Consider the following 14453-nt stretch of genomic DNA (forward strand, 5'->3'; position numbering starts at 1 on the left):
ATTAATATACCAGTATTCTTCAACCACTTAACCTATGTGTGTGCATAATCCTTCTGAATACTCCATAACAATTCCAGCCGGCAGTCGAGCCACCAAGCTCAAGGTCACGTGATCTACACTCGGAGCCCATTGATTTTGACCGCAGCGGAGTTTATCACGTCGAGCTCGTTCGGACGCAGCGACGGCGGTCAGGAAACAGTACAAGATGTTCTTCACACGCGCTCTTTGCAAACGGTCCGTATGGAAAGGTACAGCATATTTCTTTACTATATTCCTTGTTCTACTGTGGTTTTGCTAACGCCAACATGTCACCCAGGACCGAATATCGTCCCGTACGTTCTCTCCACCCAATTCTTCCCCCCGAAACTTCTCGCACTCGCAATCGCATCCCCATCCTCTGGGCCGGATTTCTTTTCTCCTAATCTGTGCCATACACAACGGAAAAAAAAGTTCCCCCCGCAATGCTTTAATACTGACTCGAGAAACATTATATCCGTAGTCTTCCTCTCCCGCGCACTATACCTCCACCACCAGGCACACCCGCCATCAAGACGAATGCGCGGTCCGCCACCATCCTGCCTAATTTCGTGGGTCTAAGGTTCGCGGTGCATAATGGCAAGGACCATGTCGATGTGTTTATAACGGAAGAGATGGTGGGGAGGAAGCTGGGGGAGTTTGTGCCGTGAGTTTTCCTCCTATCCCATTCTGTACGCTCTTTCGTTTGATGCTTGCACCTGGTGCTGATATAGACTGGGACGACTATAGGACGAGGAAGAGATTCTTGCATCAACCTTCGAAAAATTCTTGATTTTCCTCCCCACCCCTTTTTTAGCTGTTGGTTGGTGGTTAGATCGTTCGTTGTGTTTTGCCAGGCGTCTTATCACAAACGAGAAAGCTTGACGTTGGGTTCCTTCTTTTGGAAGAGCGACCGCGAGAGCGGAACTGAATTTTTCCTTGGATGGATATATTGATGATATACCCGCTAGGGTTGCTCTTTGCGCCATCGCATGGAGTTTATGGCAGATTTGTCTGGGATTAAATGTATTATAGAAAATGGACCCCTTATTGTACGGAATATGTTCGTGGAATTGTATTGATATCTGGCGTACGTTATCGTGGAATGGAGAGATTCCAACGCATGCATTTCCTGGTGTATAATACATGTCTTCATATAATATGCAAATTAAAGTAGATCGGCCAAATAAAAAGGAGACCGTGGATATTCCAGTGGCCAAGTACTAGCCTTAACTTCCTTTTCAACGCCAGCAATAACGCCGTTTCCATGTCAGACTCCCCGACCCACCAGAACGAAATATAGAAATGGACAAGGAGAATCATTAGCCCATGCTAGATCCGTCCGCACGCCATAAACCACCCCGAAAGAGCAAGGAACTCGAATAAAACCAACACGTATCCACGCTCCTCTCTCCCCTCCAGCCAGACTCATCGATAGAACTCCCCTCTCTTCACACTCACCCCGTACTCTCCGACCGCCATACCGAGGTCTTCCATCGTAAGCACGGTCTTCCCCTGTCCGCCTCCCTGTCCACCACCGCCAAAACCAGCTCTCTGAACTCCCAGGTGCAAACCCGCTGCGCCGCTCTTTCCCTTGCCTTGCTGCTCTCCACCACCCGATCCGCCTTGTCCGCTGCCTCCAGCAACATTGCCGCCCTGACCAGCAGCCACGTTGAGGCCTGCAGTCACGTTGATTGCGCCCATGGGGTTATTTGATGAGGAGCTATTGGATGCTCTGATGCGAGAATATTGGTATGCATCTGCAGCAATGTCGGCGATGAATTTCTGAGTTGCGAGGGCGAGGAGGCGGGCGAGATGGGGTGGGGTTTGGTTGGGCCCGTTGCCGGGAGGTGGGAGACCGGCGATAGTGAGATAGTGAGCTGTTACGGCGTCGGGAATCTAAAAGGATGAGAGAGCACTCAAGTTAGCATGTAGATGAAGAACGCAGAATTAAAATCATCACCCTCTTAAGAAAGCTTAGGGTATCAATAAGACGTACGATAGGAGCGTATTCATCCATCTGTCCCAGGAACTCCCGTAGGCTAGTATGCTTTTTAGTCGGCGGTGCGATCGAATCTATTCCATTCAGCATATTCCCTCCAAGGCCATTAGCCTCCAACGTTGCAGTCGCACCGGCAGTTGCTCCATTTGCCGCTGCATTGTTGTTCCCTCCACCGCTGCCACTAGAGCCGGTGGCAGTCTCTGTTCCGCCCATGACTACGTCTTCCTGCTGCTGCTGCTGGTGTTGTTGCTGGTGCTGGTGCTGGTGCGGTGTACTGTCGTTAGGATCCGTGCTCATCTCAACATCATCACCAGCCGAAGCATGTCGTGTCAACCCGGTTGTGTCTGGTGTTGTCGCGGGTTCTGATGCCTGAGGCACGGGATTTTGCTGCTCCTGCGGCTGCTGTGGCTGTGACGGTTGCGGCAGCGATGGTGGTGCCGATGCAGTCTCTGCTGCTTCTGCGGTGACCTGTTGATTATTTGCTGGGGTGGCAGATCCTGAAGGAGCCTCTGACGACTCTGGTATCGCCTGAGTCTGTGGTTCCGGGTGTGATGGTTGTTGTGCGACGTCAGTTTGTTGGCCTGAGGAAGGCGGCGATTTTGATTCGGCCATGCTATTATATGTTTCAAGTCACTGAACAATGGAGGCAAAATGCGATGGGATGGGATGGGTCGAAAACGGGATTCTGTAATACTCAATACGGCCTCTTCAGAATATCACTGCTAGGGATAGATTTGATGGATTTCACAGTGAGATCAGTGATTATCAACGGCGGGTTTTCGGGCAGGCGTAAAGTGCCGGAGAGAAATCGTCACCAGAAAAATGCTGCCAGGAGTGTATAGGTATCAAATGGATTAACGGATATTGCTCAGGTCGGTCGACGACTCAGCAACTATGCCTCTTGTGGTCGCTGCCTTGGATCCAAGTCTTGGGTCGAGATGAATTTTCTAAAGGCCTTTCTGGGTGATAATATACGAGACAGGCTTAACGTTAAGAGCTCCACCAAGGTTAAAAGCTCACCCAAATCCTGTTGAAAGAATATCCAAGTAGAATGGTATTTTCTCCTCATTCTCCTCCTCCTCTATTTCCAAACTGTATGTAAAACCGCAACGTATCTCGGACTACTCTGCAAGCCTTGAAGCAATGCCCTTAAAAGCTTCCCCGAACTCCACGCTGCCACCATCCCAACCTGTTGCATAAAATAAAATTTAGAACAAACCCTGCCTGCCCAAAATTTCGAAAAAGAAGATAATAAATAACTAGAAATACAAATATCTGTTCTCCCAAGAGTTAATGCGAGGTAGAAAACTGGAAAATCAACTGTTTTAAACCCGATGTTGCAGGGACGGATCGACTGGACCTTGCTGTGGAGGCGGTTGCAAGCTCTCGGCTTTGGTTTCCTGTGTGAGTCTCTGAATTAAGGCTTGTTCAGTGGTCTGGTCAAGTGTCGCTTGCTGCTGTTCTTGAGTCTGAGGATAAGCCGGTGGAGTAGCTATATTCATAGGTGTTGCAGCAGCCTCGCCCTGGTTATGTGGAGGATGGGCCCCTGCAAGGGCCATCATACCCTCTAGTCCTTCCACATGCGCTTTATCTTCTTCTCCTCTTCTCCGCTCTCGCTCTCTCGCTTCTTGCTTAGCGGCTTGTGCTGGCGCACGGGTCTTGAGCTCTCCAGTGACGAACTTTAGATAATAAGGCACTTCAATCCCACTTTTCAAAAAGAACAATTTCAAATTGCGTGCTTTGTCCTTGAGCTGGACCTGGTTGCGATCTTTCAATGCTTCATTTATTGTGCCCCCTGGCCCAAACATGGCAAGAATTTGACTCCAATGAGGGCCTTTCACCCGATCAAGTCCTGCCATCAATGCATTTTCTTCCTCAGTGGTCCAAGGACGCCGCTGACTAGGAAGCCCGGCTCGGCGGCTTGTGGGAGATGATTTCGCGGTTGTCGCCATCCTTGCTCGCTCATACAGAATCTGGGTGGGTTGGGACTGGGAATAATGTGGAATTCCAGGCATATACCCATAATTCGCGGCGGCATTGGCTCTGGAGGAGGCGGATGCGGCCTGAGGATTATACTGTTGGAAATGAAACTGGTTCTGATGGAAGGTGACCTGCGTCGGCTGCGGGGGAGGAGGGGGTGTCGGCGAAGCAGTTGTGTAGTGAAAGGTCGGTTGAGCGGCTGTTACTGGCTGATGCTGCACATGGGGCGGAGTTGGGTTGAACGGTTGCTGAGGTTGCTGTGGTTGTTGTGGCGCCTGTGGGTTCGGGTTGCTCACTGGCCGAGGCGTATGTCGGAACCCTTGTCCCTGGAGGGCAATTTGCGCTGCACGAGCAGCTCTTGCAACAAGATCGACTCGCCCAGCACTACGATCGATGGGGGCCTCGGGAGGATTAGGGGTTATAGAGAATTGTGTTTCAAGAGGCATATTACGTGATTCGGGGGGTGGATTCGCTGCCTGTGAGGGAGCATCTCCGCTCTCTACAGAGGGACCTTTGCTTGCCTTTTTACACTAGTAGTGTGAATATTTTAGCCCACAGAATGGAACTGAAGAGAGGGCAGTCACTTACCTGAGTGGTTGTAGAGTCATAATGTTTGCTAACGTAAGAACTCAAATCTCTCAAGAAATCTTCCCAGCGGTATCTTTCTGGCAAGGTTCTGACTGACTCAGGATTATCTATTTCGGCCAGAAGAATGTCACGTCGTGACCATGCCCGCTTCACAAAGTCGGTTTCGCTCGGCGCAAGTTGTTTGTTTCCCGGTCTTCTTGCCAGGAGCTTCAGTCCAAGATCGTCAGGGAACAGATTGCGGAGGATCTCGCGTCGACCTTGCTCACTGTTGTTCATGGAGGCAATAAAGGCCTGTGTCTTCAGCTCGAGGAATAGAGCACCTTGCCCTTTGAGAAGTCGACTTCCTTCAGGAACGAATATCTCCAGGAAGTGATCGTGGAGTTCAGAAAACCCAATCCCCTGAGTTCCGAAAATACTCGAAACGAAAGATGCCATATTCGCCTTTCGAATAATGTCAATTTGGCCCGGTTCGGTGAAACCTAGTTGTGTTGCTGATAGGAAAGGGCCGTTGGTTGAGTAGACCTTTTTGGCATGATCGAAAAGTGACCGCATGCTAGAGTAGGCATGGCCATTCTCTGAATTCGGCTCAGATACTATGGACGTGATGTCTTTATAACTCGACCGTGCTAACAAGGAGAGAATTTGGGTTGCCTTTAAAGGAAGTCAGGAGAGGAAAAAACGGCTGGGTCGGATTTGCAATAGTACATACCAAATTATCGAGAATGGGAAGACTCTCTGTCTTCCAATCGGGGTTTGATTTAACCGCATTGATGCTTGCCGACTTGCTTGCCTCCTGTAGTCGCTTATTCAAAGAAGATTGGTTTTCGATTCTCCCGGGCTGGTCCATGATGAACGATATCGTTTCCAGGACATTAGACTCGGATGGAGCCTGTGTCGCAGGAGGTGCAGAAACATCCCCACTGAAGGAGCTCTTATTGGAAGCATCTGTTGCCGAAGATTGGCCATTTTGGTCGGCAGAATGGGCCTTCGGCTCCGGTAGTTGAGATGGCGGTGCTGATTGAGCCGGAGCATTCTGGACTGGGCGCGGTTCTGAGCTCAAACCTGGAGCCTGCTCTGCGCTCGGCGAAGCGGTCTCGCCGGCAGAACCCGTTCGCCGTTTTTTAGTGGCAGGAGAAAGGCCATGGGGCTCATCGTCGTCGCGGGCATGTGTCACCTTGGGAGTAGCTACCACGACGCGGGAAAGGTCAGTAGTTGCTCTAGCTACGTCTGGCCGGGAGCACTGCAGAGAGGCCTGTGCCGGTGGTAGAGAGATCGAGAGCTTACAGTTGATCGACGTCGCATCGTCGACTGGGGAAGAGGGACCCTCCGTCTTTATTTGGACAGGAGGGCTGGGAGCTTGAGCGACGGCCATGATGGTTGGCCGCCGAGATGACAAACGGGGTAACTATTTCCAGGAGAAGAAATGAGGGCTTAGGGATAGGGCGCAGGAATAGGGCTCAACGTGGGATCTGTTTCCCCCGCCCAGTGGCCGACAAGAGTGCAGGCCGAGAATCGTGCAACATGCGATAAAGAGATCAACGCGATGGAAACCTCCGAGACAGAAGGGCAAGTCAGACGGAAAAAGAGCAATTTCACATCTCAACCACCGATTTTCTTCGCCCACAATTTGTTTTTTCACTTTTTCGAACTTCTGCCAACCTGCGTTGCGTGGTCAGCCGGAGTCTTAGTCATCTTCGTTAGTCAGCGACTCTTCGGTCCAGCCAGTCAGGAGGCCCGGTCCTCAACCTCTCTCCAAGTCAACATCTCCAGTCATCTACGCTGGACATCGCAGCGTCATGCACTCTGGCCCGTTCTACGGCTTCATTGACATCAGCATCTTCTTGTGTTGAGAAGATGGACTCATATATATGTGTCACACATCCTTCGCTTCCGTGGCACCATGCATTGGACAGTCCCAACTGTCTCGAACTCTAGAGAGCTCTATTTCTCTAAAGCTCTATGCACTCCAATATCAAAATAGCCTCTTCAGCTGAATATCATTCTCAGATGATGGACTCTAACGGTTCTCTTCCAAAGATGAGTGCAACTCGGTGTGCCGCTCCGTGCGGACAACCGCATCGCTGGGTCTGGACTATGACTATCCTCGATGATATATTTGCCAATCCACGGTTCTTGTTCCTCGTCAGAGCACATATCTGACTGTATCATGACTGTAGAATGGCTCATAGCAAAAAAAATATGACTCAAAGGCTCACTATAAAAGGGCGTTCGTTTGCCCTTTTTCCTTCCTTTTTTTTTTCTTTTCCCTCCCTGTGGCCCTGCTCCATACTACTGCTTCCAGCTCCTGAGCTGTTCCACTTATGATTGAAGCATAACCACTGCTAAAAAAGCAAAAAACAAAAACAAGAACAATTCTGCCCTATTTCTTGGCATCAAAACAATTTTCAAAGCTCAATACATCTGCTTCCCTGTCAACATGCACTTCCACTCCACCACTATTGGCATTGCCTTGTTTGCGGCCACTGCCAACGCTCAGACCGAACTCAAAGAAAAAATCTGGGGCACCGTCGTCTTTACCACGGTCGGGCAGGGCAACCCGGGTCTGAGCGATGCTGAGTTGACACCTTTGGGAACCAGGCAGCTTATCCACGCTGGCGCTTCTGTTCGAAATCGCTACATCTCCCCCCTCCCTGAGGGCGCGGTTGAGTTCCACCAAATCGACGGAATCCCGCCAAGCAACTTTACCAACGGAGAGATCGATGTCGTTGTGACTTCGGACCAACTGACATCTGCTTCGGCCCAAGCATTCATGCAGGGTCTCTATCCACCGACATCTCTCCCTAGAAGCGACAACGCTTCTTTTCCACTCTCAAACTTTGAGACTTTAACCCCAGCAAATCCTGCGGTTATCGAACTCGCCGGAAACGTGAATTGCCCCGTGCTAAACGGAGTACGGCTTGCATTACTGCAAAACGAAGACCTCGACGCACTTCAAGACGGAGCGGAAGCTTTCTACAGAGTATTGTACGCTCGTGTCCTCGATGGCCTTATCAAACCAAACAAACTCCATCTTCTCAACGCGCGTCTTATTTGGGAGCATCTTGACTACCAATACGCGAACAATGAAACTGCCCGCAATCTTATTTCAGCGGAAGAATTACTGCGAGCACGATATCTTGCGAGCCGCATGACTTCTGCATTGAACAGTCAGCCTTTCACCATGGCCGACCGGCAGTATACACGAGCGGTCGCTGGTAAAACTCTGGCACCTGCTATTACAAGAGCTCTCGAAAGCAATGTTGAATCTCGCGGCACCAACAAGAAGATGTCGCTTCTGTTTGGTGACGTCTCCACTATGATCGCGTTCGCTTCGGTTGCGGGTGTCTCCGGCCACCAGCAAGACTTTCAAGGGATGCCAAATCACGGGGCCTCGATGAGCATCGAGCTCTTTAGCCGGCCATCGGACAACTCCACTGATTACCCGGAAAGGGCCACCGACCTGCAAGTCAGATTCTTGCTTCGCAACGGGACCAGCACAGCGGACGCTGACGCCGGCTACGTTCCATATCCACTCTTCGCATCGAAAGTGGAGATACCCTACGACGAATTTATCAGTCAAATGGGTAGCATCTCGATGTCCACCACACAGTGGTGTTCGTTTTGCGGCAGCGAGGCCGAATTCTGCCCACCAGTCACCGACCAGAAGGACAACGATAACAACGATGACCACGTCAACGTCGACCAGAAGTCCTACAAACAGGATCACCGGCGATTGCAGGCCCTAATGGTGGTGGGGGCTATCATTGTTTTCATGATGGTGGTTGGAGGCATCATCGCGCTTGTCTCTTACTGCCTCGGGTGGCGAAAGCCCAAGGTCGACGCAGGAAAGGATCCGGAGAGGGATGTTGACTAAGTGTTTACGAAAGTTATGTTGGTTCCGGGTTGGATGTCTGTTCTTCTATGTTTTTGAAACTTTGACACGTTCATGTATAAATTGCTGTTTGATTTTATTATGTTCTTGTTGTGATGTGATGTGATGCATCCATCCATTTGTATGTATTTATTTTATTTGAACCCTTTTTTTTTTCCCCCTTCTTCAAAGCTGTGCTCCCCCCTGATATATGATCAGATGAAGTGTTGATAGAATGATGAATAGTATTGGTCCTTACATATCCTCTCCAAAAAAATACGGCATCCAATGTTCTCCGTACCTAGCATAATAATCGAGTGCATGCAATCTATATTCGGAAACAGATACTCAGGACTCCGTAACTATTCCATAATTGTGAGAAACACACCCCTGAACTGCTGGGTGCGCGGCAAGTTTGTTGTGTTTGTTTCGGTGGGAAAGGCCCTGACCGCGGTCGTGGAATCGTGCCTTTGTCTGGGATTGACGATGCTGGTTTGCTGTGACGAGCAGACTGCGCCTGATTGAATGGCTACCTGCCAGGTGAATGCGCCGTCTACCCAGCCAGTCCAATGGCCCTGGACAATGGCGCTGAAGGGAGAGCAGAGCGCAATGAGCTACGCATTGAAGGAGGCAGTCAAATGGCCGACAGCCTTTGCGGTTTCCAAGGGGGCTTGCCTTGCTTGATTCCTTCCCTTTCGTTGCCTCGCCCACCTTCCCTGCCTTGTGTTGTTGTCGTTGACTCTCTGCGACAAACATTCCTCCACGACCCCCTTTCCTCTCGTCCGTTTTTTACCATCTCTGCTCCATCTCTGCTCCGAGAAGAGTCTGTCTTGCTGTCAGAAGCTTCCCGCCTTGCGAACTGTTCCCGTCCTAACTCCCCAAATCCTTTCCACAACTATCAGACGTACATCCAAAGTAGCATTATTTCCACTGTCCAGCGGTCAGCCTAAAGCGGGCGGCCATTTCCTTCCGTGACAGCGGAGGAGCTGGGCCATCTGCAGCCGGAAGAACCTCCCTCTGTCTCTACCCTTTCCCGTATCTTCAGATTATTCTCTATCCTAAACTTTTGATAACCGCTCTCTTGAATCATCCTTAGTTAGAAACCTCCAGAATATCCCTCTGGGTTGCTAAGTATAGGTCGGAACGACTGCGAATAAGGCGAGACTCCATGTTGTCAGAGGATTACGCAGCCTCGAAGCTAAGGAGCCAAGGTATGCTCTGGGATGTATCCAGAACTCCTACGCGCTGACGTTGACTTCCTACAATAGGCGCTTCGCCATCAAACAAAGTTAGCGAGGCCGTTCCTGCGTTGACTAGGGCCATTGATTCTACTAAGATGATTCCCCAAACTCCCAAATCCGCCCGGCCACCCACACAGCCTCCTAAGTCAAGTAAGGTTAGTCGACCGGGTGTCGGACGACAAACAATAAGAGGCCAGAGATATGACATCCCAACTCTACTTGATATTGGACTTCAATTAGAAGCTGGAAAGTCCATGCAAGGACCGAGTTCAGACTGTGCTGGATTTCATGGTACGGAAGCAATTTTAATATCCATAGACTTGCCCGGTATAGTCCTTGTGTTGCTGTCGTATAACTTACCTTGAATAGATGCTGCGGGATCAAGGCGCAATAATGGCATTGGAAGTCGTATTCTAAGAGAAAGGTCCGTGAACCACCAGCGTCAGTCTTCTACCGTTTCTGTTACCACCGATGATGGTCACGAGTCTGTACGGCATCCCCGTCGACAACCCGTCAATGCGCCTCAGGGAACCCTTGCTCAGAGCCATGCAGGTTTCGCACGATTTCTCAAGGAGCATTCTTCGCCTAAACATCATAGGGTCACGGCTGGTGGACGGATCGTCCCAATGACCTTGCAAGGTCCAGCACCAGAATTCAAGTTGCCCGTGACCGCCGTTGAAGCGAAGACTGACGCCATAATGAAAGGGGTCCAAGCAGAAAGGCAAGGTTTGAGCCTTGAAACCAAACCCTGTGCCGGCAATGTGAGGCAACGGAAGGCACCGAGTGGATCACATAGCCGAGCAATACCCATCAAGGCACCACCATCCAGCCACGAAGGAACACATGCCGTCTCGAATCTGAAGATCACTACTGGAACCGAAGGGCAGACCGGTCTTCACAAGGCATCAATCACAAATGTACCGAGAGTTTCAAATCAAAAAACTAATATCCCGACTGCCATCGGTGCCGGGCAGTCCGTGAAATTAGGCCCAATGTCGTTTGACGGAATCTCAATTTCCCAAGCGGTACCAACGAATGTCGGTGAAAGCGACCAATTCGAAATGTTTTCACCGAACCCGCAACTATATGTCCCACAGCTTATGGAATTCCCAGAGAATGTGCAGCAGCCGCTTCAACTTCCGTATGTTCCCCAGGCTGGCAATACGTTTGGAATGTACCAGCTGGGTACCACTTTTCCCCTCAACCCATCTCCACAGTTTATCCCCGTGAATGGTAGCATTGCCTTTAATCCTTATATTGGCCATGGGGCCAGTTCTGCTTTAAATGGAGGGGATCACGATACAGGAGCGAAAAGCCTTTTAGAGTCGGCTGTCCAAGAGCACGATAACATCGCTAACCAACTTTCAAATTTGGACAGGTATATGGCATTGCACACCTGGGATATTGACTCTGCGACTAAGAAGCTGCTTGTAGAGCAGCGTGTCGAACTAGTCCGGAAATTAGATTCTGCGAGGGTACACAAGGAGCACTTAGAAGGCCTTGTCCAATCCTCAAAATTCGAGGCTCCAGGGACCAGTCAGGTTTCTGACCATACCTCCATGATTAACCCAGGCCAAGCCACCCAGTTTCCTTTTTTAGGCGCATATGGAGCCTTTCAGCCAGCAAACAATAATTCCACTTTTTTTCAAGCGGGTTCACATCTGCAGCTGGGATTGAATCCAGCAGGACTTACTCCAGCGTCAAATTTCTTTTCCGACGATGCCTTTGGTCCTGTTCTTCCTGGGCGGTCAATGGCTGCAGCACCGTACGCTCAATTTGACACTTTCAATCCCCCCTCTCAGAATTGCCATCTTCCCGCAGACCTTAATCGGACACTTACTGCCGCTCAGAACTGGGGCATAAACCCTGACCTGGCCATACAGAACTATTTGAATGCCCAAAATGCATATTGCCGAACCATAGGGGCGGATATGGGCAAAGCCAAATTTGAGGGAAGACAGGCCGATAAAATGAGTGCGGTTCCTCCGTACGAGCTTGATTTACTTTATCACAGAATCGAAGAAGCAGCAAAACGCAAAGAACCTCTCGAGCCCTATTTTAGGGAGCTTTCCCGACTTACAGCAGTAATGAATGCGATGAGGATTGATTCTTCTGTTGGAGACTCGGCGCAGCTACAAGACGGTGCACCCTCTTCGAGCAATGCCAGGGAGGACAGAGCACAGAGTTCTGCTTTGATGACAGGAGCAAGGCTAGGGGTTCCTCTGTCAAATGAGAACGCTCTGTATGTCTCAACTTTCTAAATCCGGTGGGCGATCTCCGCTGACCTTCGATAATAGTCAAGTCCCGGGAATAGAGGACAGCTCAAGCTGCAACAATATAGGTGCCGCGAACGAGACTAGCCCCCAGAAAACGGTCGTTAAAGGGCAATCTCAAATGCAAGTACCGGAAATCGAGCTTCGTCATTTTAATGCATAATAGACTCTAACTCTATACAGGCAGCCCTTAAGCCCTTTATCGAACCAACAGCCAAAACGATGCACTTGCGTAAAGAACCGAGATAAGGTTGGCAACAGAAGCAGAAATGCTAGATCTGGATTATACTCTGAATCTCAATCAGTGACGCTTGCGCCTCCTAACCTATCAACGTCTTCGAAAGCTCCGGGACACAACTCTGGCGCTCGACGGGTTGGATCAGGTGCCTCATTTCAGGTTAGCTCAATGGGCATTTTACCGCCGTTCGATGGAGCCGGCGACTCAGCGGGCCAGACGTCGAAGCCCACGACGGCTACAACGGATGTAACACCCGATGCTACTTTGATTAAGGGCAATGACCGCATAGATATGGCAAATGGAAGGAAGATGTCGTGGTTTCGGCGGCAGATGCGCAAAGATCCTAATGCCATGGAAGTGCGCGCTTTCTTCCAGATGCTACGAGAGGAAGACAGAGCAGAAATCAGGAAACAGGACCTTGACCACCCACCATTCTGACAGACACATGTTGCGACGGTCCCCAGTTTGAATCTACTTTATAACAGGTTTATGCTATTCGTATGGATTGAAGTGTGGTTTATACTCTTTGTTGGAATACATTGGCCTAAGAGCCAGCCAGCCAGCCAGCATTTTTCTCTAGAAGGGTATGGTGAATCGATTAGCTTTGATATTGGAGGAAAACACGATGGAAAGTCACGATAATTGAATTCAAGAAAGTGGGGAGGGCCGGCAGCGAATTCGCTGGGAGGTTGGAGGTAAAAGGGAGGCAATTAAGAGTCTTTTTAGATCAATAGCGGTACAGCAATACAGGAATATTCCGTGATTTCGTTATGGATCATGTTGTCAGTACCGATTATACATCTCACCACAACGGCTGTAACAATTTTTCCCCGAGAATGCACTCTGTATTAACCGCGGGTTGTGGTTTTCTAGCCCCCTGGCAATATATATATATACGGCATTTTCCCAGTAGCGGCCTGGTGTGGTGGGAAGACATGAAGATAATTGCATTTCCATCAGTTACACTACATCCTCGTGGCCTCGGCTGTGTGACGCTCTGTGCCGCAGGTACGGCGCCGGGCGGGATGTTGGGACAAATGGTCATTTGGAATGAGACTATACAGCCCCCGTAGAGTGGCATCTGACTTTCGCGTGGTGCGGGGTGATATGTACTCCGAATTTGCCGAATTTGCGAGTTGGTGCCATGTAGTAGTTAATTTTAGGCTGCACTCCCACGAACGACGGATTGGTGGAGGAGGAGTTGGATGCTTGCATCTGAACAGTTAACCGACAAAACAACACGCGATTAAGATAAATCCACCTCACTGCGGCCCCCTTCCAAATGTATCATCTAAACCGTAATGTCACGTGATACTAAGCTCGGGGGCGCCAGTAGGACATGACGTCACGCCTGCAGAGTCCAGGTCCGCCACAGCATGTTTTGGCCTGGCCTGGCCGGACTTGACTGGACCGGGCCAGCTGTATATCCCAAAAGGGAAAGTATACCCACCCCCCAAAAAAGAAAAAAGAAAAAAAAGGAGACTCCGCGTTTTCCGACGCGCTAGTGAATTTTATGAGGGCAAGTCGAGACCGCGTTTGTGGCTTTTGTTTGTGTGGGCGGGAGTTACGGAGAGCCACGCGGGCCAGGCAAGCGCGCTTTTCCGCCTGTCAAGCCTCGGACCGGGCGGTTCCAGACGGGGAATGTTCTGGCGCATAAAGCTGCTAAAGCACGTTTCTTGGGGGGTGGCGAACCCGTCCCGCGTCTATCTCTACTCTATGTATTTTCTAAAAAGGCAAAAAAAAAAAAAAAAGGAAAAAAAAAAGAAACAAAAAAGAAACCAGAGCCAACAACTCTGCATTTTTTTTTAATCCGGAGCACAATTAGTCCGTACAGAATACACATCAAGTTATGCTTAACCTCCTAAATTTGTAGCCTTTCCCTTGGCAAACTTCTCCGCCCAAGTTCGAACAAGAGCAGTTCGCTCCGTGGGTCTCCGCTTTCCCGCTCCCTCCGCGTTTAAAAAGAGAAGCCACATCCGCTTTAATATTTTATAATAATTTTTTTCGCTTCCGCCCAATAGCTTAAGAGAGTTAGCGGTTATCAGCAATGCACTGAGTCACATTGCTCTGGGGGATTCGTTCATTTCATTTCATTTTTTTTTTTTATTAATTCCTTTCTTTTCTTCCGACTTCCCTAGTTCTTGTTTTCTTCATTGCTTATCATTCTCGAACAGAGGGGGGGAAAGCGAGAAGATGATGACTCCTTCTGGCATATATAGATGCATGGACGCGCGCTTTTGAGCAG

The 14453-nt window shown here is 49.8% G+C and overlaps 6 protein-coding genes across 7 annotated transcripts; 3 read left to right on the top strand and 3 right to left on the bottom strand.

Moving 5' to 3' along the window:
* Window positions 1-179: 179 nt before the first annotated feature.
* CIMG_09149 (mitochondrial 37S ribosomal protein RSM19) lies at window positions 180-1143 on the top strand. The gene is made up of 4 exons (XM_001239527.2): window positions 180-248; window positions 317-332; window positions 500-682; window positions 766-1143. Exons 1-4 carry the CDS (start codon window positions 206-208, stop codon window positions 806-808), a joined length of 285 nt encoding a protein of 94 aa, XP_001239528.1. The 5' UTR covers window positions 180-205; the 3' UTR covers window positions 809-1143.
* On the bottom strand, window positions 1070-2924 carry CIMG_09150. Of its 2 annotated transcripts, XM_004444810.1 has the most exons (3): window positions 2149-2924; window positions 2015-2091; window positions 1070-1914 (listed from the first exon to the last, which is right to left on the bottom strand). In XM_004444810.1, exons 1-3 carry the CDS (start codon window positions 2627-2629, stop codon window positions 1444-1446), a joined length of 1029 nt encoding a protein of 342 aa, XP_004444867.1. In that variant the 5' UTR covers window positions 2630-2924; the 3' UTR covers window positions 1070-1443. The 2 variants fall into 2 exon arrangements, with proteins under 2 accessions (XP_004444867.1, XP_004444868.1); XM_004444811.1 differs by having other exon boundaries at window positions 2015-2889.
* A 77-nt stretch (window positions 2925-3001) lies between these two features.
* CIMG_09151 (MYB DNA binding protein) lies at window positions 3002-6141 on the bottom strand. Its single transcript, XM_001239529.2, has 4 exons — window positions 5870-6141; window positions 5295-5770; window positions 4586-5236; window positions 3002-4527 (listed from the first exon to the last, which is right to left on the bottom strand). Exons 1-4 carry the CDS (start codon window positions 5955-5957, stop codon window positions 3343-3345), a joined length of 2400 nt encoding a protein of 799 aa, XP_001239530.1. The 5' UTR covers window positions 5958-6141; the 3' UTR covers window positions 3002-3342.
* An 810-nt stretch (window positions 6142-6951) lies between these two features.
* CIMG_09152 (uncharacterized protein) lies at window positions 6952-8733 on the top strand. Its single transcript, XM_001239530.2, has one exon. It carries the CDS (start codon window positions 7023-7025, stop codon window positions 8457-8459), a length of 1437 nt encoding a protein of 478 aa, XP_001239531.1. The 5' UTR covers window positions 6952-7022; the 3' UTR covers window positions 8460-8733.
* An 85-nt stretch (window positions 8734-8818) lies between these two features.
* CIMG_13587 (uncharacterized protein) lies at window positions 8819-9252 on the bottom strand (the record flags this gene model as incomplete). Its single annotated transcript, XM_004444812.1, has 2 exons — window positions 8819-9044; window positions 9104-9252. 2 exons carry the CDS (start codon window positions 9250-9252, stop codon window positions 8819-8821), a joined length of 375 nt encoding a protein of 124 aa, XP_004444869.1.
* Window positions 8996-13005, top strand: CIMG_09153 (uncharacterized protein). Its single transcript, XM_001239531.2, has 5 exons — window positions 8996-9667; window positions 9725-9988; window positions 10067-11939; window positions 11995-12093; window positions 12154-13005. The coding sequence occupies exons 1-5, from the start codon at window positions 9625-9627 to the stop codon at window positions 12644-12646; spliced, it is 2772 nt and encodes a 923-aa protein (XP_001239532.2). The 5' UTR covers window positions 8996-9624; the 3' UTR covers window positions 12647-13005.
* The last annotated feature ends 1448 nt before the right edge of the window (window positions 13006-14453 follow it).

This window comes from Coccidioides immitis (assembly GCF_000149335.2).
Source record: "Coccidioides immitis RS genomic scaffold supercont3.5, whole genome shotgun sequence".
In the NCBI taxonomy this organism is placed as follows: domain Eukaryota; kingdom Fungi; phylum Ascomycota; class Eurotiomycetes; order Onygenales; family Onygenaceae; genus Coccidioides; species Coccidioides immitis.